At 49.0% G+C, this 22,724-nt stretch overlaps 2 protein-coding genes across 3 annotated transcripts in view; one reads left to right on the top strand and one right to left on the bottom strand.

The window, feature by feature from the left end:
* Nucleotides 1-19,535, bottom strand: part of GIGYF1 (GRB10 interacting GYF protein 1) — a 50,340-nt gene extending 30,805 nt beyond the window's left edge. The window contains exons 1-6 of one of the 2 annotated variants that reach the window (XM_081886734.1): nt 19,359-19,535; nt 5,419-5,697; nt 4,185-4,259; nt 2,935-3,032; nt 2,228-2,357; nt 1,196-1,291 (exon numbers count right to left, since the gene is read on the bottom strand). In XM_081886734.1, coding sequence (XP_081742860.1) covers nt 1,196-1,291; nt 2,228-2,357; nt 2,935-2,969 — 261 coding nt within the window. In that variant the 5' untranslated portion in view covers nt 2,970-3,032; nt 4,185-4,259; nt 5,419-5,697; nt 19,359-19,535. The remainder of the gene's footprint in view (nt 1-1,195; nt 1,292-2,227; nt 2,358-2,934; nt 3,033-4,184; nt 4,260-5,418; nt 5,698-19,358) is intronic. The other variant, XM_081886735.1, reaches the window with a different exon arrangement.
* MEI4 (meiotic double-stranded break formation protein 4) lies at nt 6,177-22,084 on the top strand (the record flags this gene model as incomplete). The annotated part of the gene is made up of 2 exons (XM_081887335.1): nt 6,177-6,227; nt 20,631-22,084. 2 exons carry the CDS (start codon nt 6,177-6,179, stop codon nt 21,984-21,986), a joined length of 1,407 nt encoding a protein of 468 aa, XP_081743461.1. The 3' UTR covers nt 21,987-22,084.
* Nucleotides 22,085-22,724: the final 640 nt, after the last annotated feature.

The raw sequence follows: 22,724 nt of genomic DNA, 5'->3' as shown, positions 1-22,724 counted from the left end.
ATAAAAACGACCTAAACTCTATGTACACATCTACATGCGCCCCATTATATTTTAAACTCAAGAGAGGCCAATGAACATACATCTTATTTTAATGAATTGACTTCTGCACGACTTCGGAAAGCTTTTACAGAGTTACGATTAAATACAATAAACTTATAGAGATGGGAGACACAGAGGCATGCCAACAAACGAACGCGTTTGCATTAGGGGATGTCCTGAAGTAGAGGACCTTGTGCATTACATCTTGCGCTGCCCCTTATATAATGAAGTAAGAGAACGATTTTTAGCACCTATAAGGACAAGGTCCCCTGGCCAGAACCCCTCTGACATGATTTTATATCTCCTTGCAGACACAGATAAGTATGTGACCTGGCCTGTAGCGCTCTTTGCAACTGCTGCTAGGAAAATTAGAGCAAATTATACAGCCAAGGTAGCCACCAACAGTAAAGGAGATGAATTTATTTGACCCTATCTACATCAAGCCATATTCTATCTTTATCACCAAACTCTGAATATAATTGCACACTGTATTAATTAACATTATCTTTTAATATATTAGCGGCCATGTGATAATTTTAACTTGTAAATTTTATTGTTTAATGTCTTAATTTGTATACAGTGGGTTAAGAACTTAATTCGTTCCGGAGGTCCGTTCTTAACCTGAAACTGTTCTTAACCTGAAGCACCACTTTAGCTAATGGGGCCTCCTGCTGCCGCCGTGCCGCCAAACCACGATTTCTGTTCTCATCCTGAAGTAAAGTTCTTAACCCAAGGTAATATTTCTGGGTTAGCGGAGTCTGTAACCTGAAGCGAATGTAACCTGAGGTACCACTGTATTAAGATACTTCTATAGCTCTGTTTAGAGTAGGAAATGTCTTGATAATATAAATGTTTTACGTTTTTTGTATCAGTCCAGTATATTTTCTTTGAATTGTTGAATGATTCTATGTACGTTGCGGCAGCCTTTGGCCATGTGCAATAAAACTGACCGACTGCTGGGTGTGGCCAAAGGGGGCCCATCAGCATCCAGTGCCCCACCAGGTGCCCCAATGGAGAACCAGGATCCAAGCGCAGGAGCAAAACTCTCCCCTCCTGCGGTTTCCAGCAACTGAGAATCAGAAGCACGGCTCCTCCGACTGTGGAGGGCACAGCCCAGCCGCTGTAGCTAGGATGCAGCCACCGCTGCCGCTTTTACCTGCTCCTCTTCCGTTAAGGGAACCAATGCCAGAGGCTGCAGAGGATCGTCCTGGAGAATGGCAGAGAACTCTTTATCCTGGATCTCCTCCGGGACCTGTGGAGGGAGGAGAGCGGAAAGGAAGCCGTCAGGAGCCCACCCAGATTCTTCCCAACCCAGCCCAACGCTCTGGCAGGGGTCGACCCCGGAGGCGGGTGGGGAAAGATAAGAAGATACAGGAAGGGGGCAAAGGAAGCAAGCTGGAATCTCAGCAACTGCTGCTCCCTTTCAGCTTAGCAAAAGGGAAGGTACCGTATTTTTCGCTCCACTTTTTCCCTCCTGCAAAGTAAGGGGAAATGTCTGTGCGTCTCATGAAGCGAATGCTGCACAGAGGAGGGACGTGTAAGTGGATCCTGTCCGCTTTGCTGCTTTAAAGCGAGCCAGGGAGGAGGGAAGGAAGGGGAGCCATGGCCCCCATCCGTACCCCCTCCGCGGCTCGCTTTAAAGCAGCAAATTTAAAGCAGCAAAGCAGACGAGGATTGCCTGCTTCGCTGCTTTAAATACCGTATTTTTCGCTCTATAAGACTCACTTTTCCCCTCCTAAAAAGTAAGGGGAAATGTGTGTGAGTCTTATGGAGCGAATGCAGGCTGCGCAGCTATCCCAGAAGCCAGAACAGCAAGAGGGATTGCTGCTTTCACTGCGCAGCGATCCCTCTTGCTGATCTGGCTTCTGAGGTTCAGAATATTTTTTTTCTTGTTTTCCTCCTCCAAAAACTAGGTGCGTCTTATGGTCTGGTGCGTCTTATAGAGCGAAAAATACGGTAGTTTGGTATAACATTTGATTCAGAATATTTTTGCTCATGTTTTCCTCCTCTAGAAACTAGGTGTGTCTTATGGAGCGAAAAATATGGCAATTCAAAGATTGTAATCAGAGGAGAAAGTAATTCGAACCTGGGGCGCAACTTGCCCGGTCCTCCCCACCGTCCGCCCCGTGGTCAAGCAGCCCTACACGCTGGGGGCACGACCCCCAACCCGCAACCATGCGGCACTCACCTTGTTGTCTTTCACGTAAAGTGCTAACATCTCTTCCCGCCCGTATCGGTATTCGGCTAGCTTGTACTTTGGCATGGCAGGGGAGGGTGGGGGGGAAGCGACGCTCCCGCCACTGGAGAGAGCGCGGAGCCTGAGGAAAGAGGGAGGAGGAGGGAGGACGTGTGTCAGGCGAACAGCAGGGAGAAGGGAGCTGTCTCTTCCCACTCAACCCCTCAGGTCCAGCAAGTCCTCCTTTCCCACTGGAGGTCGGCTGTTTGCCCCGGCTTCCCTCTGCCCCAGAGGGCCTTTCTGGGCGCAGCGCAGCCTCAAAAGACACAAACTCAGAACGGCGGATGAAATTGATGGACTATGCAGAATTGGATAAATTAACAGGAAGGATTCGAAACCTGCGGGGCCAGAGATTCTTAGAAGACTGGAGTAAATATACGAACTATTTGAAAAGTAATGAACAAATTATGCTAGTAGGACTGCAGGAAGTTTCGTAAGGAGGATTATCTGAAATATTGCAAAGAAAGACTATGAGGAGAATGATAATTAAGAGTCACAGAGAAATTAGGAAAGGCAGAATAAGTGATAAAGAACAGAAAATCATCAGAGGTGTTGACGGAAGTCTAAAACGTTGTATAAGAGAAGTTATGTTATATGATTGTTGGAAATATGTTTTGAAAAACCAATAAAAATGTATATAAAAACACACACACACTCACCACTCTGGCCCAAAGTTCAGTGTCTCGGCTGCCATCTCTACCGCTCCTGGGCTGGCGTTCCTCTGGCTCTCGTCTTCTTTCTTCTCTTCCCCAAAAACCTGGTATTCATTGTATTCAGTTATCTATTGAATCCACAGCCCATGTTTCCCCTCCAAAGGAGCTCAAAGCGGCTGATGTGGTTGTTCTCCTTTTCCTCACTTAACCCCCACAACAACCCTACCAGCCGACAGGAGGTGACTGTCCGTTCCCGTCCCCCACGTCACACCTAGTGAGCTTCCCGGGCCGAGTGGGGATTTGAACCCTGGTCTCGCCCGGGTCCTAGTCTGACATTCTAACCGGTGGCTCAGTGGTAGATGGAGAGGGGTGTCAAACGACCCTTCAGGATTTAACCTCCTTCCGCAGGGCCTGTAAGACAGAGCTATTCCGCTTGGCCTTTAATTTGAATTCAGCCTGATCTTTTATTCCCCTTCCCTTCCCTTTTTATGAAGATCACCTGCTATGAGACCCCACAGCTAATTCTCCCCTGGCCTCCTCGCTGGCCCAAGTAGGACTAATTCAGCCAGCTAGCCCTAGGGATTATCTAGTTGACTTTTGAATTTTATTGTTATTCATGTTCGTGTACTGTATTTTATGCTGCTTTATAATTACCATGTTTTTCGCTTTATAAGACGCATTTTCCCCCTCCTAAAAAGTAAGGGGAAATGCGTGTGCATGTTAGAGAGCAAATGCAAGCTGCCCAGCTATCGCTGAAGCCAGAAGAGCAAGAGGGATCAGTGCGCACCGATCCCTCTTGCTCTTCTGGCTTCAGGGATAGCCACGCAAAGCCTCTTGATCGCAGCTGAAGCGCTCCTGCCTCTTCGCTCAAGAGGCTTTGTGTTGCTTTCTTGTTTCTTGTTTTCCTCCTCTAAAAACTAGGTGCATCTTATGGTCGGGTGTGTCTTATGGAGCAAAAAATGTGGTGTTTTAAATTTGTTGTTAGCCGCCCTGAGTCCGGTTTTTGAACCAGGAAGGGCAGGGTATAAATAAAAAATTATTATTTTTATTATTAAGGCAACCACAGCAAAAGGGTTTCTCAGTTTGAGACAAAGCGCACTCACATCCCTAGAGAGTTAAGCCAAGAGGTAGAAAGAAGGAAGAAAGGGATCTCTAGAGAAGTAGAGGTTCAGGAATCTGGGCTTCTGGGCTGGGGGTGACTGACAGGAGGAGGAGGAGGAGGAGGAGAAAGGGGGTCTTTCAAACAAGCTGCCCACCTGCGTTATAGCTTAACAAGGATCCGCCCTGGATCACCCCCTCAGTTGGGAAGTCCAATCTCAACAGCAGGGAACCTGCAGAGAAGAGATCAAAGGCATATTATGACTTGAAGCTTATTCAAACAGAAGGGCTGGTGGTTTGGGGGATGCGTTGCCCAGAAGCCTGGGGCTGGTGGCCCAGGAATCCCAGGCGGGTGAGGCAGGCAAACTGCATGGTCTGGGTCCAGCATGCCACTGACTCGCCAGAGCAAATGACATGCAGTCCAGCAAAAAAGATGCTTGTGCTTCAGTGGCGGATGAAGATGATGGAATTCATGGAGCTGGCTGATCTCACCGGGAGAATCCGCAACCAAAAAGAAAAGGACTACCAAGAAGACTGGAAGAAATTTAAAGACTATTTGAACAAATATTCTAATATTAAAGATATGTAACCACTTGGAAAAAATCAATCAGACCTAGGATTGAATTAGATTTAAATATCTAAATAAGAAAATGTACTATAAGAAAGGTAAAGAAATTGGAATATGACTGTAATATTGTTTTTTGAAATAATGATATTGGAAACTGCTACAGTGGTACCTCGCAAGACGAATGCCTCGCAAGATGAAAAACGCGCAAGACGAAAGAGTTTTCCGTTTTTTGAGTCGTTCTGCAAGACGAATTTCCCTATGGGCTTGCTTTGCAAGACAAAACGTCTTACGAGTTCTTGCGAGTTTGTTTCCTTTTTCGTAAAGCCGCTAAGCCGCTAATAGCCGTGCTTCGCAAGACAAAAAAACCGCAAGACGAAGAGACTCGCGGAACGGATTAATTTCGTCTTGCGAGGCACCACTGTACATTCAAATTAAGAGGAAATTCAGATGGAGGAGATTAGAGGAAGTCAATTAATGCATATGAAAAAGGATTTTAATTAATTAACTGAATTTCTCCCCCCCCTTTAGGTATTTTAAGTTTGTTATTCTTTTTTTCCTTCTCCTTTTCACTTCTCTATTGTGTTGTTGCATATTTTCTTTTGTGTTACGTTTATTGAAAATTAATAAATATTATTGGGGGGGGGGGAAGGTGCTTGTCCTTCTTCCCTGTCCCAAAAATACAACAGCGTCTGCCCACCCTGCAGCCACGCAGTATGGGTTGCTCGTAGCTTTCCCTTCGGCCTGATCTGGCGTTCTATTGGGGACTCCCAGACTGAGACAAGGAACAACAACAACAAGTAATAATAATAACAACCGCCCTATACCTGTAGATCGCAGGGCAGATGCTCACCCCAGCAGCAGCCCCACAGCACGCCGCCCCCTTGCCAGCGGCCACGGGGATGGGGGTCACCGGCAAAGCCAAGAGCGCGGCGGGAGGTGAGGGAGAGTCGGCCTCCTTGTCTGACGCAAGCGGTCCTCCCGGCGGCGCTGCTCCTGGAGCCCCCGTGCGGCCAGGAGCCACGGGCGATTTCCCCAGAAGGCTGCTCGGCCTTGGGGCCCCCGCGACACGACCTCCGCGGCTCAATTCACATCGGAGAAACTCTCTGGAAGAAGAGACAGAGGAGGGGTTGGCGTCCATGCGCTCCAGTGGGGAGCCTGCTCAGACATGTGGCTTTAGGTGCTGACATTGAAAGCCCTAAACGGCCTCGGTCCAGTATATCTGAAGGAGCGTCTCCACCCCCATCGTCCAGCCCGGACACTGAGGTCCAGCACCGAGGGCCTTCTGGCGGTTCCTTCATTGTGAGAAGTGAGGTTACAGGGAACCAGGCGGAGGGCCTTCTCGGTGGTGGCACCCGCCCTGTGGAACGCCCTCCTACCAGATGTCAAAGAGAACAACAACTACCAGACTTTAAGACGACATCTGAAGGCAGCCCTGTTTAGGGAAGCTTTAATATTTGATGTATTGTGGTATTTTAATATTTTGTTGGAAGCTGCCCAGAGTGGCTGGGGAAGCCCAGCCAGACAGGCGGGATATAAATAATAAATTATTCTTATTTAGTTCAGCTGGCTGTAGGCCGACGGCATGGGGCTGGGAGATCGGGAACTGCACAAGCCGGCTCCTGCCTTGGAGAAGGTTGGTGCAATTGGGACTTTTTAAGTTTAGACAAAACTCTCTCCTTCCTTGGGTGGCCAACTGCCTCGGATGCTTTGGTTGAGATTCCTGCATTGCAGGGGGTTGTGTAGTGGTCAGGTGGGATTACTATGAGGAATTCTGAAATACGAAGCAAACCCTTGTGTCGGAGATGAAAGCATTGCGTTGACTGGGCTTGATTCATTGACAATAATTTGTGATCAAATCCCACAGGCCTCTCTCCACCTCTGCCATTTGCTTTCTCTACGCCTGACAGGCACGTATAAGCATTCTGAAACACAGGCCAGTTGCTTCATCAGGCATCCTCAGTACATAAAGATAGTACAGCGGTACCTCGGGTTAAGTACTTAATTCGTTCCGGAGGTCCGTTCTTAACCTGAAACTGTTCTTAACCTGAAGCATCACTTTAGCTAGTGGGGCCTCCCACTGCTGCTGCGCCACCGGAGCACGATTTCTGTTCTCATCCTGAAGCAAAGTTCTTAACCTGAAGCACTATATCTGGGTTAGCGGAGTCTGTAACCTGAAGCATATGTAACCCGAGGTACCATCAGGAAGGAGATAGTAAAAACTGCCACCCTGCCTCTCCTGTTTACCGCTTGTTTATGACCTCCGGGGTTCCCTAAAAGCATTCCTCCTTGCTTCCTCTTTTATTTACTCTGAACTGCATATGCATGCTCAAAAAAGAAATAGTTTCTTTGTAGTTTTAACTTTAACTTTATCCCACATGGGTTTTTTTGAAATGCTCAGAGGAAATCTGATTGGTCCTTACAAACACTGTGTAAAAGTTCTTTCGTGAATAAAACGACCTGGGCCGAGGGGTGGACAGGAATTATTATACACACTCCTCCCAGAGTCTTGCTGGTCAAGCCTCGTGTGTATTTTATTAATCAGAGTCCAATCCTTCCTTTGCTTTGGGAACGCTACAGGGTTGGACTAGATGATCTCTGGGGTCCTTCCCAAGTCTACCATTCTATGGAGAGATTTTCCCTTCCCGCTCGCGTAACACTAGAACTCATGGACTACTTCTTCATCCAGCGCATAGTTAACCTATGGAACTCGCTGCCACAGGAGGCAGGGATGGTGACCAACCCAGATTTTAAAAGAGGATTAGACAAATTCATGGAAGAGAAGAGGACTATGTCTCTATATCTATATGGTTGTTGACACTCTCAAAGAACTGTAAGGAACACGTGAGACGGGACTTGCTCTTGCAGAAGGCACGCTGGTTCTACTTAATTCAACAAGAATTTTCTTCTATACGCTTTTTAAATCTTTAACAATAATTACCGCCAGTTTTCCTGGGTCAGACACTAAGCTACCGGCCTGTAATTTCCACGATTCCCCTGGACCCCCTTCTAAAAACTGGAATTACGGTGGCTAGTTTCCAGTAGAGGCTGATCATAGGGGCAAGTATTTTTGTTAGAAGACTAGCAATTTCACCTTTGAGTTCTTTTAAGAACTCTCATCTGGACCCAGCAATTTGCCAGTTTTAATGTTATCTATTAGTCTGTCTTCCTGCCCACCTAGCAGTTCAAAAGCATGTCAAAGTGCAAGTAGATAAGTAGGTACCGCTCCAGCGGGAAGGTAAACGGCGTTTCCGTGCGCTGGTCTGGTTCGCCAGAAGCGGCTTAGTCCTGCTGGCCACATGACCCGGAAGCTGTATGCCGGCTCCCTCGGCCAGTAAAGCAAGGTGAGCGCAGCAACCCCAGAGTCGGCAACGACTGGACCTAATGGTCAGGGGTCCCTTTACCTTTATTAGTCTATCGCCTATTAATTTTGCCTCTAGAACTTCATCTCCTGTCACCACTATCTACCTCGGTTTCTCAGACTTCTTTCCTGCAAAAGTGAGTTCAGGCCCATGGGATCAAGGAATGCCTCCCCCTCTGTTAATTTCAGGAACGTGAACATGCGCACACACACACACACACACCCGACCCCTGCAGGTCAGAATCCTTCCCTCTTGTACAGTCATACATCGGGTTGAAGTAGCTTCAAGTTAAGCGTTTTTGGGTTGAGCTCCAAATGCGTTACTTCTGGGTTTCGCCGCTTGCGCATGCGCAGATGCTCTAAATGACATCACGCGCATGCGCAGAAGCGGCGAATCACAACCCGTGCACATGCAGGCGCAGGTTGCATTCGCTTCAGGATGTGAACGGGGCTCCGGAACGGATCCCGTTCACAACCAGAGGTACCACGGTACTCTGTAAAGCGACACGCCCAGTGACGGCAGGCTTATGACTATTATGAACGAATGACCCAAGACCACCAGCAAGCTTTGTGGTCAAGCGAGGTCTGACCCTGGCTCTCCGTTTCAAGCTGGATGCTCCTGAGAACAGAATCCCTCCATCTTCAAAGGCGGCACATGCACCCGAGTCAACAGCTGCTGGGGAGAAACAGTAGGAAAGGGCTATCGATCGAAGAACCCATCAGTGGGACCAGGGGCCAGAGGGAGCCCATTTCAGCTCAGCATACTGTTCTCAGAGTGGCCAACCAGATTCCCATTGCCTTTGTTGTTGTTGTTGAGTCGTTTAGTCGTGTCGGCCTCTTCGTGACCCCCTGGACCAGAGCACGCCAGACACTTCTGTCTTCAACTGCCTCCCGCAGTTTGGTCAAACTCATGTTCGTAGCTTCGAGAACACTGTCCCACCATCTCGTCCTCTGTCGTCCCTTCTCCTTGCGCCCTCCATCTTTCCCAACATCAGGCTCTTTTCCAGGGAGTTTTCTCTTCTCATGAGGTGGCCAATGTCTTGGAGCCTCAGCTTCAGGATCTGTCCTTCCAGTGAGCACTCAGGGCTGATTTCCTTCCGAATGGAGAGGTTGGATCTTCTTGCAGTCCATGGGACTCTCAAGAGTCTCCTCCAGCACCAGAATTCAAAAGCAGCCTTCTTGATGGTCCAGCTCTCACTTCCATACATCACTACTGGGAAAACCAGAGCTTTAACTATACGGACCTTTGTTGGCAAGGTGATGTCTCTGCTTTTTAAGATGCTGTCCACTCCATGGACAAAGACAATGCTATTCTAGGCTGCATCAATGGAAGTCTAGTGTCCAGATCAAGGGAAGTAATAGTACCACTCTAACCTGCCTTGGCCAGACCCCAACTGGAGTCCTGTGTCCAGTTCTGGGCACCCCAGTTTAAGAAGGACATTGACAAGCAGGAAGGTGTGAAGAAGAGGGAGACCAGGATGATCAAAGGGTCTGGAAACCAAGCCTGATGAGGAACATTTGAGGGAGTTGGGTATGTTCAGCCTGGAAAAGAGGAGACTGAGATAGGACAGCCATCTTCAAGTATCTGAAGGGCTGTCATCACATGGAAGATGGAGCAAGCTAGTTTTCTGCTGCTCCAGAGGGCAGGATCCAAATGACAAGGAAGGCGATTCCGACTAAATACCCTGAATACCTTTCTGACTATAAGCTCTGTTTGACAGTGGAACAGTTTCCACGAGAGGTGGCAGTGTTTTTAAGCAGAGGTTGGGTGGCCATGTGCCATTTATGATCTAGTTGGACCTGATAACTCTCAAGAAGTCCCTACAATTCTATGATTTGATGGTGTTGGTGAATTCCACTGCTTTTTAACATGTGCCGTGTGAGAATATCTTCCTTATCCTGAATCCTCCATCGTTCAGTTTCACTGGACAATCCCACTGAGCCTACAGCTTCCCTCTGGCCATGTGATCATTTGGGTTGCTCCTTCCTGCACCTTTTCAAAGTTTGGGAGCATTCAGTCACCTCCGTGGGCAGCTTGCGGGCTTCTCGGAGGTACCTGCTTGGCAAAACCCAGATCTCTTCACCCACAGAAAATGGAAACTCTTTGAAACAAAATGCTAGGCTGGATATCTCAGAAGGGCTTGTTCTTTTCATCGGCGGCTCACAAAGACCCAACAAGCAGGAGAACTAGAGACAAGAGCCCCCCACGCCCCAATCACCACCACCACCATGGCAACATCAAAAGTTCAGCCTCGGACCATAGGGCATTAAAGTGAATTGGAATCATCACCAACAAGAATGGCAGATAAAATTAATGGACTGTGCAGAATTAGATAAATTAACAGGAAGGATTCGAAACCTGCGGGACCAGAGATTCTTAGAAGACTGGAGCAAATATTTCAACTATTAGAAAAGCAACTGTAATGAACAGATTATGCTAGTAGTTCTGTAAAGAGGATTATTTGAAATATTGCGAGAAAGACTGTGTTGTGACTTATTAGTCAATGATAATTAAAAGTAATAGTTGAAATTAAGAAATGCAGAACAATGCAGAACAAGGGATAAAGAACGGAAAATCTTCACGGGTGGTTGGCGGAAGTCTAAAATATTGTATAAGATAAGAAATTATGTTAAATGATGGTTGGAAATGATGTTAAAAAAACCAATAAAAATGTATTTTTTAAAATAGGAATCATCATCAACAACAACAACAAGGTACTTTTTTCCTCGCTCACTCTCAAGGGAGAGAAAGTTTTATTCCTATAACAGTACAGTTGTATGGTGCCTGTTCAGTTCTAACTTTCAAGAAGTGTCCCATGTCCTCTGACCGCAGGGAGCCAATTCTTTAGGAAGCCTTCCTCACTCTCTCCTGTCCTGCAAGGGGGTCAAACTGTGTGGCTGTGTGCTGTATTATTATTATTATTATTATTATTATTATTATTATTATTATTATTATTATTGAACAGCCAGCCCCAAATCCTGGATGGCAGACTATAAATCAAGAAGAGACTCTGGTCATGTAGGTAGAACTTTGCCATCAATGTCTACTAACCCTCATAGCTTCTTCATTCCATTCCCACTGCTTCTTTGCTGGAAACCACAGGAGAGCAGAGCACTCTCGCACTCAGGTCCTGCTTTCCGGCTTCCAAAAACGGGCGCCTGGTTGGCAATCTAGGGCTGGCCTATCAACGTATCGTCCCAGACTGGTCTGAAGTCTATGTTGTGCTATTGGTTCCATGGCCAGAGCTTCAGAGCGGACAAAAACCCCACGCAAGTGACAAAGCGAAGGGTACCAAATAAATCCGCCACGCAGGACAGCCACGCAGCTGAGACGATGGGCAGGGTGCTTTGCAGTAGCTCAGGATAAAGCACTGCAGCATGAACTTTTCCGCTGACGGCAGATGAGTGGAGTGAACAATGGAGGAAACCAGACTTTGCCTGCAGCAAAGAGAGGCTGACCAAATCCAACCTGGCAGGCTCCCAACTCCACCTGTCTCTTGAGCGCCACATACAACACCTGAAATGCTCTTAAGGGGGCAGGTAAAAGCCGAGAGGGGTTGAAGGAGCTCAAGGCTTGAAGCAGGAGATCCAAAATACATTAGGAAAGAGAACCATGGTCGGCACTCCCAATATTTTGTATTACTGCACCTTACTGCTCTTCTGGTTGCAAAGATTTTTGAACCAACTTAAATGTTGCGTTTTATATTGTTGTAAAACCAACACAGGCACCCCGGGATGAAATGCACGTAAGAAGTGCAATAAATGCACCTTTCTCGCCCTGATCTGGCCACAGTGATCCACACGATGGTCACCTCCAGGCTTGATTATTGTAATTTGCTCTACAAGGGGCTGTCCTTGAAGTTGACCCAGAAACTCCAGCAGCAAGGCTCCTTACGGGCTCCTTGCCGTGGGATCACATTCACCCAGTGCTTTACTAACTGCACTGGCTCCCGGTGAAGTACAGGGTCAGGTTTAAGGTGCTGGCTTTGACCTTTAAAGCCCTAGGACCCACGTACCTACAGGACCGCCTCTCCTGGTATGCCCCGCGGAGGACCTTCAGGTCCACAAATGTCAACACCTTGGAGGTCCCAGGTCACAAGGTGGTTAGATTGGTCTCAACTAGGGCCAGGGCCTTTTCAGCTCTGGCCCCGACTTGGAGGAACGCTCTGTCACAAGAGACTAGGGCCCTGCGGGACTTGACATCTTTCCGCAGGCCCTGCAAGATAGAGCTGTTCCGCCTGGCCTTTGGTTTGGACTCGGACTGACCCTTATGTTTCCCTCCCCTTATGGTTTTGATCTATGGGCTTCTATTAAAATGAGGCTGCATTTTAAATTATATTTTAACCTGTATTTTAAATTGTGGGTTTTTTATTGTAATTTTACTGGTGTTAGCCGCCCTGAGCCCAGCTCTGGCCAGGGAGGGCAGGGTATAAATAAAATTATTTATTATTATTATTATTATTATTATTATTATTATTATTATTATTATTATATTATTATTATTATTATCCCCAACACCGGAGGAGAGTCTTTCTCCTTGGTCCTGCTTGCAGATCCAGCTTCCCAACCACCTCTTCCCTCTCAGACACAGCCAGAGGTTTCATGTCTAGACTGGACAGAGAAGCCCAAATGGAAGATATCGGGTGACCAAACAGAAGGAACAACCAACTCTATTTTTTTTACATGCACAATATTTTTAAAGTGTGTTGCTATTTATTTGGATCATTCATTCCCTTCAATCGTCTTGAAATACTATCTGGGATTCTTCCTTAAGTTTACCGATCAATTCTTTAGAACTGAACTATTTATCCAGAGTCCATAAGATGAGCCCTAAAGCAGAGCAGCTGGATCAGGCCAAAGGCCCACCAAGCTCCCAATCTAGCCCAGAATCCTGTTCTCACGCTGGTCAACCAGATGTTCCAAAGGGAAATCTGCAAACAGGACCCGAGCGCAACAACAGAAGCCCCCTCCCCACTTGAGATTCCCAGGATCTGCTGTTCAGAGATAAGATAAAAGGACTCTTGGATGGTTAAGTCCAACCAAAGGCGATTATGGAGTGTGGCGCTCATCTCTCTTTCAGGCCGAGGGAGACGGCATTTTGTTCACAGACAGCTTTCCGGCTCATGTGGCCAGCATGACTAAACCGCTTCTGGCGCAACGGAACACCGTGATGGAAAACAGAACGCATGGAAACGCCGTTTACCTCCCCGCCACAGTGGTACCTATTTATCTACTTGCGCTGGTGTGCTTTTGAACTGCTAGGTTGGCAGGAGCTGGGACAGAGCAACAGGAGCTTACTCCGTTGCAGAGATTCGAACCGCCAAACATCTGATCGGCAAGCCCAAGAGGCTCAGTGCTTTAGAGCACAGCACCACCCGCATCCCTTTACTGTTCAGAGATATACTGCCTTCAGCAGCAGAGGTAGATCAGAGCCTTCTCTTCCATGACTTTACCTAATTCTCTTTTAAAAGCAAAATGGTAGCCTCCAGTACACCTGGCACAAGCATATGCAAAGTCTGTTTCGGGGGCCTAATCCAGCCCGCCGGTTGGTTTAACCCGGCCCCTGTGGCCGTTTATTTCCTGGGGTAAAATCCTAAAAAAAGGTCAACAACTGTGGTTGGCACCCATGGCCCTTCACTTCATCAAATCTGGCCCTCTTTGAAACAAGTTTTGACACCACCGACCTAGAAAGACCAAATGACAAAGCTTAACCATGTGCTGTTACGAAGGACTTTCTCCTCACTCTCCTGAAGCTTCCAACGTTCGTCAGTCATATGATGACCCTAGCTGCTTTCCTCACATTGTGCGTAATCTTAACACGCCTCTATCATGTCGTCCCCCTGGCTTTACTAGCCATTTCCCTAAACGGAAAGCCCCAAACATTGAAACCTTTCCCAACGTCCAAACATCGCTCCAGCCCCTTGGTGACGTTCCAGAGGTGAGACGAAGAGAACTCCAATGACTTGGAACACGAGGAACTTCTAAGAAAAACCACTTACGGAAAATCAAGGAATTCCTAATAGGCACCGAAGAATCGCGGTCCGTATATTATGCATCTCAACTTTTTAATCGCTTCTAATATGTAATATTTGGCTTGTCACATGCCATTTAGCACTTCAGACCAACGAGGACGCTAGCGCTGCAATGAACATATATGAACTCTGGCTGACTTTGCTTGCAAACGGTGAACGCGTCTCTCCAGTCTCATCCACAATGTCTTTCTTGAATCAGCTTTTCCCAGACTGGTGCCCTCCAGGCATTTGGGGCTGCAAATCCCATCAGCCCCAGCACTACACAACTCTGCTGGCTGGGCATGATGGGAGATGTAGTCTCCAGGTTGGTCAAAGGCTGGTTTTAATGCTGGGAGCTGGGCCAGCATTTCCAAGCTTGCTACAGTGGTACCTCAGGTTACATACGCTTCAGGTTACAGACTCCGCGAACACAGAAATAGTACCTTGGGTTAAGAACTTTGCTTCAGGATGAGAACAGAAATCGCGCGGCGGCAGCAGGAGGCCCCATTAGCTAAAGTGGTGCTTCAGGTTAAGAACAGTTTCAGGTTAAGAACGGACCTCCGCAACGAATTAACCCGAGGTAGCACTGTACTACTGTTAAAGGCAAAGGGACCCCTGACCATTAGGTCCAGTCATGACTGACTCTGGGGTTGCGGCGCTCATCTCGCTTTACTGGCCGAGGGAGCCGGCGTACAGCTTCCGGGTCATGTGGCCAGCATGACTAAGCCGCTTCTGGCGAACCAGAGCTGCGCACGGAAACGCCGTCTGCCTTGCCGCTGGAGGGGTACCTATTTATCTACTTGCACTTTGACATGCTTTCGAACTGCTAGGTGGGCAGGAGCAGGACCGAGCAACGGGAGCTCACCCCGTTGCGGGGATTCGAACCACCGACCTTCTGATCGGCAAGTCCTAGACTCTGTGGTTTAACCCACAGCGCCACCCACGTCCCTGTACTACTGTTATTCTCAATGATTTATTAATCACCTTCTAAACCACCGTCTCAAGGCAATTTACATATGAGCTTCAGCTGGGACAAGACCTTCCTATGTGCAGGAAGAGAGTTTGGACCCAGGACACAACACAGAGCTAAAAAACCCCAGAGGACTGTCCACAGTCTCCATGTGTTGTTGTTTTTTTTTACTTCATTTAAAACTTTGCCACACCACTCTTCAGTTCAAAATAGCAGGGGTATTAATTAGCCAAAGCATGAAGCAAGGCTCCATGGCTAGAGAGCTCCACAAGCAGGCCTTGTTTTAGATCAGGCATAGGCAAACTCGGCTCTCCATATGTTTTTTGAGACTACAACTCCCATCATCCCTGACCACTGGTCCTGCTAGCTAGGGATGATGGGAGCTGTAGTCCTAAACATCTGGAGGGCCGAGTTTGCCTATGCCTGCTTTCACCGACTGGACGCCTTCAGCTGTTGCGGACCACAACCACCAGCAGTGCCAGCATCATCAGGCCTTGCTAGCTCAGGATGATGGGAGTTGTAGTCCACAACATCCTGGCGGCACCTGGTTGGGGAAGGCTGCTTTAGCTCATGGGTGCCTAGAGAAGGGTTGTCTGTGCATGGCCAGATTTGAAGTGGGAGCAGACGTGCCCTCCAGTATTACGATTCCCAAACCACGGAGGGCTTTAAGGGAAGGCACTATTGCTCCGAAACAGACCAGAAGCCAGTGGGGCTTCTGAAGCCTCAATAAGAAAAGTTGCCAGTGCCAGGTCCCAATTAGCAGCCTTAGAGTGGTTGCGTCTTGAACTCGGTGCTGTTTCTGGGAAGTCTTCAAAATAATAATAATAATAAATTTTATTTATACACCGCCCTCTCCGGCCATAGCCGGGCTCAGGGCGGCTAACACCAATAAAATTTTAGTAAAAACATAATTGGGGGGGCAATTTAAAATACAGGTTAAAATGTAATTTAAAATGCAGCCTCATTTTAAAATAGCCGATAGTTCAAGACCATAAGGGGAGGGAAACATAAGGGTCAGACTGAGTCCAAACCAAAGGCCAGGTGTAACAGCTTTGTCTTGCAGGCCCTGCGGAAAGATGTCAAGTCCCGCAGGGCCCTGGTCTCTTGTGACAGAGCGTTCCACTAAGTGGGGGCCAGTGCTGAAAAGGCCCTGGCCCTAGTTGAGACCAACCTAACCACCTTGTGACTTGGGACCTCCAAAATGTTGTCATTTGTGGACCTTAAGGTCCTCCGTGGGGCATACCAGGAGAGGCGGTCCCGTCGATACGTAGGTCCTAGGCCGCACTATGCACAGTGCATTGCAGACGCCTAACCCAAAGGCCACCACCAGAGCTGCAACAAGCTCTCTCCACACAGGAGGGGGCATAAGCCGAGTGAAAGGCACTCCATGCGCCTTAGCTGTTTCAGCGCTGCAAAACTCTGGGCCATTTTGGCCACCCTTTTGCAAGTTCAAACAACCAGGGGTTAGCACAGTTAATTGTGTGAACTCAATGCAGGACCACACCCCCTAGGTGTGATCTGGCCACTAGTGGCTGCAGAACAATAATGGATTAAGTGGTCGTGTCTAAGGCAATCTGATTAATCATGACCCCTAATGAAGTGTGGTTTCATCAAGGAAATATTTTACTTCCGATCACAGACACTAGAAATCCAGGAAGGATGTATGTATCTTGGTGAGCTCGTCTCCCGAGTGCCTAAAACTCAACTCAAAGAACTGTTTTGCTTTCCTCTCCTTCCTCTGTGCAGATGTGGCCTCAGAAGTGTCTGCCCACCATTCAAAGAACGGAAGAGCCCCACCAGACCAGGTTGGCCAACGAAGCACCAACTCCAGAAGAAGCAACGGAGAACCACCACACAACACCAGGGAACACAAGCTGTCGTCCTCTGCCAGGCGCAACTGCGCATTTCAGAAGACTATCTGAACATCGCACAAGTGCCAAGATCCCAACAACAATATTATGAAAATAACTTTGTTCCCAACCAAAATTTACTAATGGGAGGAACAGCTTCTCAATAGAGGAATGGGTGGTGACTGCCACAGATGACCGTACGCAAGTCCACCCAGCATGGCGGCAATTACTATACCTTGCAGCAATGAATTCCACAGGTTAATAGCACACTGCACAAAACGTGTCCACCACAACCTAATAACAGACATGTCAACTTGTCACCACCTCCAGGCAGGAAGAGGCTTCTCTTTAAAAAGAAAGAAAGCTTTCCCTTTTAAGACCACAGAAGGTTGAAAGTGAGTTGTTGCAGTCAGACCAGCAAATATCTTTGCATCCGCTGCATTGTGGTCCAACAATGCGTGAATCTATTCAACACTCCCAGCACTGTGTACAGCTTTCTAAATCTATTCTCTGTTTATTTCCCCCCCAAGAGGTAAGCAATCTCCAAAATATATCTGCTCTCTGATGGTTTGCATAGAAAGCCACCTTATACAGAGTCAGACCATTGCTCTGCCTAACTCAGCGTCGCCTACACCATACACCAGGGGTCAGCAACCTTTTTCAGCCGTGGGCCGGTCCACCGTCCCTCAGACCATGTGGTGGGCTGGACTATATTTTGAAAAACATAATAATGAACGAATTCCTATGTCCTACAAATAACCCAGAGATGCATTTGAAATAAAAGCACACATTCTACTCATGTAAAAACACCAGGCAGTCCCCACAAATAACCCAGAGATGCATTTTAAATAAAAGGACACATTCTACTCATGTAAAAACATGCTGATTCCCGGACTGTCCGCAGGCCAGATTGAGAAGGCGATTGGGCGATATCTGGCCCACGGGCCTTAGGTTGTCTACCCCTGCCATACACACTCCAATCCTGCTGTATCTGTTTCAGATATGGCAACCAGCACCACACACATGCCCCTGACTTTATCACAGAACAAGAGCTTGTTGGACAGAAAGCCAGACTTCAACACAAGCCACCCACAACCAAGTACACTGGCATTCAGGGTATGTCCCAAGGCTGTAATACTGGGAGCGAGTTATTCCTATATTGACTGTTTGCACAAGTAAGTAATCAAAGATTGGGCAGTAGACATGAAACTCCCCACTGCCAAACTGCCTTTTAAAATCTCTTAAAGGAGTTTTTTGCTACCACATTACAGGGTTGCAGAGAACCACCTTTTCCCGCAAACCAGCCACACAGCCCAGGCAACAGAAGCTGTTGCCGCACAGGTCAAAACATTGTGCCCTGTTACAGAAAACTTCCGTATACAGATGTCCACCTGCGAGTTAGACACCCAAACTTTACAAGGAGGTGGCATCAAAACTAACTCAACAGGCAGGAAGGGAATAATATTTGAGGAGGAGACTATAAGAAAGGAAACCAGGACTCCCCAAAGCCCCACATATCACACTCGGCTTCTCAAAGGCATTTTGGCACCGGAGTTTGTGGATGCAAATTATTACGGGTCATTTAGCAAGAGAATGCCACAGTCATCTATCTTCACTCTGCCTTGCCCAAGAAGCGTTTGTCTGTCATGCAATAGCTTTCTGCAGGCTGGTGACCTTACGGGATCCTGTCCCGACACTGAACTTGGAACTCCACCGAACTGCGGATCTCTTTGATCTGCGCGCGCACAGGCGCTCCCCAAATCTCTTCCTAAGGAGCAGGGAGCGTTGCAGGGAACCACGGCAATCCTCTCGCAGCCCGCGTCATTTCGAGGTCTCCGCAAGCATGACAGGAGGGGAGTGGCGAAGCGGCCAAGCCTTCAGGGGCGCCGGAGCCACCCCGCACCCTTCCTCTTTGCACGGGCACCGGGGAACCCCAGGGCGAGCCCTAGGGGTAGCCGGGGCGGGGGGAGAGAGTCTCAAGTCCGTCCTGCCCCGGGGGCTTCCCCCCCTGCTTGCAAAAACGTGCCACGGGCCTCCGCAGGGCGAGCGCGGCAAGGGCACAATGCAAGCAGGGATGCAAGGCGAATGGGGTTGGGTTGGGCATTTTTTTTGCAGCAGCAAAAGCAAGGGGCATCGGGGCTTTGCATGCACACGTAGGAGGGCGACCTCCGCCGCCATGCACGAGAGCGAGGGGGGCCCGGGGGTGCAGCAGAGGGGGGCCCCCGTTTTTTTTAAAAAAGGAAGGGCGTGCAGGGGAACGGGAGGCGCAATGCAAAGGCTCCCAGGACGGAGCAAAGCGCTGATGCCCGGCACTTTTTTTGGGGGGCGGGGGGTCCCCTGCGTCTCCATGAGGCGCAGGAGAGGGGGGAGGGGCGGCCCGGGGACCGGAGGGGGCGGGGCCCTGGCTCTCCCTCGGCGGCGTGTGTGTGTTTTGGGGGGTGCTGCGAAGGGGGGAGCCCCTCTCCATGGCGACGGGGGAGGGCGGGGCCCCGAGGGAGGAGTGGGGTGGGGGCTCCCCGGTTCCCATGGCGACGGGGGGGGAGGGGGGCGGCGGCGGCCCCTCGGCGTCTCTTACCCGCAACTGCTCCGCGCGCGCGGGGTGGAGGAGGAAGAGGAGGAGGAGAGGGGGGGACGGGAGAGGGGAAAGAGGAGGAGGCCGCAGCGGCGTCTACGGCTCCGCTTCTCTCGCTCTCCTTCCTCCTCTCGCCGCTTGTTTGTGTTTGTAACCAAGATGGCCGCCCTCCTCCCGGTCACGTGACGCGGGCGCCCAAAGGCAGGCCGGGGAGGAGGAGGAGAGGTCACGTGGCGGGGGAAAGGCGGGTAGAGAAGGTTAAAAAAAAAACACGAGGCGTCGCGCAGGCGCAGTCGAGCCTCCGTACGTGAGCGCCCGGCGTCCCGTTTCCCTTTCACGCATGTCACGTGTGCGGGTTTTTTCTTTTTCCTTCCCGTGCGCATGCGCGCGCTTACCCGACTCCCCTCGAGCGTTGCAGAGGGAGGCCGGCGCCGCGCCTCAGCGTCACGTGACCAAGGCCGAAGCTGGAGCAGCACGCTCGGGCGCCGAGACGTATCACGTGACGCGCGCGCGCGCGCCCGAAGCGCTTTTTTTCCCGCCCCCTCGGCGAACCTGGCTGCGGCGATGACGTCATGCGCTTCGCTATGACGCCCGCGAAGAGATAGTTTTTTTTAAAAAAGAGTCGAGCGTCCCCCAGCGGGAGGCGGGGCCTGTTCCTTTTTTCCCCCGAAGTCACGTGTCCCTGAGGCGGTTCCCGCTCGGGGCCTTGTAGGCCGCCCTGAGGCGCCTCTCGAGGGCGCGGTATAAATAGCCCCGGGGGAGGAGGAGGCTCCAAAGGCCGCGGATTATGGCCCCAATTTGGACAAAAATAATAGTAATAAAAAACGTGTGTATGGACCTATAGGTATTTATACAGAGATATAAAGAGGTCCATATATACGTTATATAAATTTATATATCATATACATATATATAACTATATATATATATTTACATATATATAAACATATAACATGTAAACATAAATATATTTTATATGTGCTGTATAATCATTTTTTTTGCACATACATGCACACACGCCCAAAAAAGCACGATTAATACTGGCCGTTAAAGAAACCGGCAGTTTAAGAAACAATACCGGCAGTTTAAGAAACAATAAGTCCTTGTTTATATGCGACTGTGCAGAAAAAGGGCCTTTTAAAAAATAATAATTAACAAATAATTTTTATCAAGTACAAATTAGAAAACATACATATTTACAACAGAAGAAAATACAAAGGAAAAAGAAAAGACATATAACCAAGGGAAAAAATTAGAAAAAAATTCTCTTAAAAGGGCCTTTTTCTTTTGGGGCTGTCTCTGCCTCGGGCCACCGTGGCGCTCTCTGGCGGCCACCTTGGGCCTTCTGACCGACAAGGCCAGGAGCGCCTGGGGCCTGGATTATGGCGACTGACCCCCACTTCAGACCGGACGCCGGGGCCTCCGCTTTTGGGGACAGAAGATGGCGGACGCGCATCGTGGTTCCTGGAAGCCTCGCGCCTGGCCCTGGCCCTGGCGGTCTTGCGTTCGAAGCCGCCCGGCGTAAGCGGCAAGGAGCATGCGGAGCACCTGGCCAGGATAGTGTCCGGAAAGGATCCCCGGGAGAAATCGCGAGTGGAAGCTTTGGAAGCGGAAGTGGTTCACCTGAGGCAGCAGCTCCTCCTGAGCAAAGTTTACCCGGGGTTCGGTTTGGAGAACAGGGATCCAGCCGTCGCCAGCAATGAAGCTCTGGCCCTTGTCCGTGCGGACGATCGCTCCGGCCATTTTGAAGATTCCGGGTGCAGCGTCTCAAACGAGGACCTGGCGGACACACAAAATGCCTCAACTACCTTCAGCCACAGCGAGCGCGGTCCTGCGTCCGACGCTTCATCCGTATTTCCCATTTTGACTTACTCCCGTGCCGGCCCAAGCAAGTCTTTGGTTCCTCACATACAGTTCCTACGACGTTTCCTTGAGCTCAAGCAACTGGCGGTGCATGGAGGTCTAAGAACAGACTTGGGAAAACTCGGAAGGGATTCTTCCGCAATATCTGATTCTTTCTCTCGGTTGCTCGATGGCCTGGTTGCCGCCTATAGTTTCCCCGAACTCCCCTTCTCAGATTTTATGACTCAGACAGTTTGTGCCATCATAACTGAGTTATTAAGCGATGCTGATGTATCTCGACAGGTTTTGGGGAAGTGTCTTAAGAAGCTGGAAGACTCTGTGGAAAGACTCATAGACGTTGTATTGAACAGTAGCCACCTCAACAGATTTCAGGTGCAGGAGTCTATATCCCATGCCCTTGTTTCGATCGGACAATGCAACAGATTGAGAAGGCACACAATATTCCTGCTCTTCAGAGAAGTCAGCCGATTTGCTGATGAGTTGCAGCACGGCGATGAGATTCAAGCTGGGCGCGACACACGATATGAAAATATTTTCTTTCTGTGTAGAGCATTGGAACAGCTTCTTGAAACAGGGACAGAGCGGGAAAATGTTGCTGCCCCTTCAGGCTGCGATGGGGAAGAGAAGATGTTTCTACAGAAACTTGACCAAGCCATTTTTCACCTCTGCGACGAATTTCCCTTGTTCTGTATTTATTTATGGCGACTAGGCACTCTTTTGAATGTGGCACACAAGCAGACTGGTGGAAGAAGCTGGCCTGCTTTGTAGCTGTTCATGACTGAGCCTGGAAAATGAGGCTAGGAGGGACTGAGCCATGTCCACCAACGAAAGGAAATGAGATTGCCATCAAAAAGAGCATGGGGATTGCAGATTAAATAAATAAAGTCTAAGACTGCAGGGTTTTTAACTTTTGTTCTTTCAATTTTGTATTTTAAAAAAATTATTTTGTACTCCTTCAGTGGCCGGTTGACCGTAATAAACATTTGATGGACGCATGAGCTGTGGTTTTATGTTGATTCAGCTTTCCATTCTGTTGCCGTAAACCCGCTTTTGAACGTGCTGGAAAAAAGCAGCTTGCACGTGTTTGAAAAGAGACGTTCTGATGTTTGTACCAGTCAGTTGTTGTTGTTTAGTTGTTTAGTCGTGTCCGACTCTTCGTGACTCCCTGGACCAGAGCATGCCAGGCCCTCCTGTCTTCCACTGCCTCCCGCAGTTTGGTCAAACTCATGCTGGTCGCTTCGAGAACACTGTCCCACCATCTCGTCCTCTGTCGTCCCCTTCTCCTTGTGCCCTCCACCTTTCCCAACATCAGGGTCTTTTCCAGGGAGTCTTCTCTTCTCATGAGGTGGCCAAAGTCTGGGAGCCTCAGCTTCAGGATCTGTCCTTCCAGTGAGCACTCAGGGCTGATTTCCTTCAGAATGGAGAGGTTTGATCTTCTTGCAGTCCATGGGACTCCCAAGAGTCTCCTCCAACACCAGAATTCAAAAGCATCAATTCTTCGGCGAT

This window comes from Podarcis melisellensis (genome assembly GCF_964234715.1).
Source record: "Podarcis melisellensis genome assembly, chromosome: 13".
NCBI lineage: Eukaryota > Metazoa > Chordata > Lepidosauria > Squamata > Lacertidae > Podarcis > Podarcis melisellensis.
The sequence above is the reverse complement of the archived record's forward strand: the minus strand, read 5'-3'. Positions and strand labels throughout refer to the sequence as shown.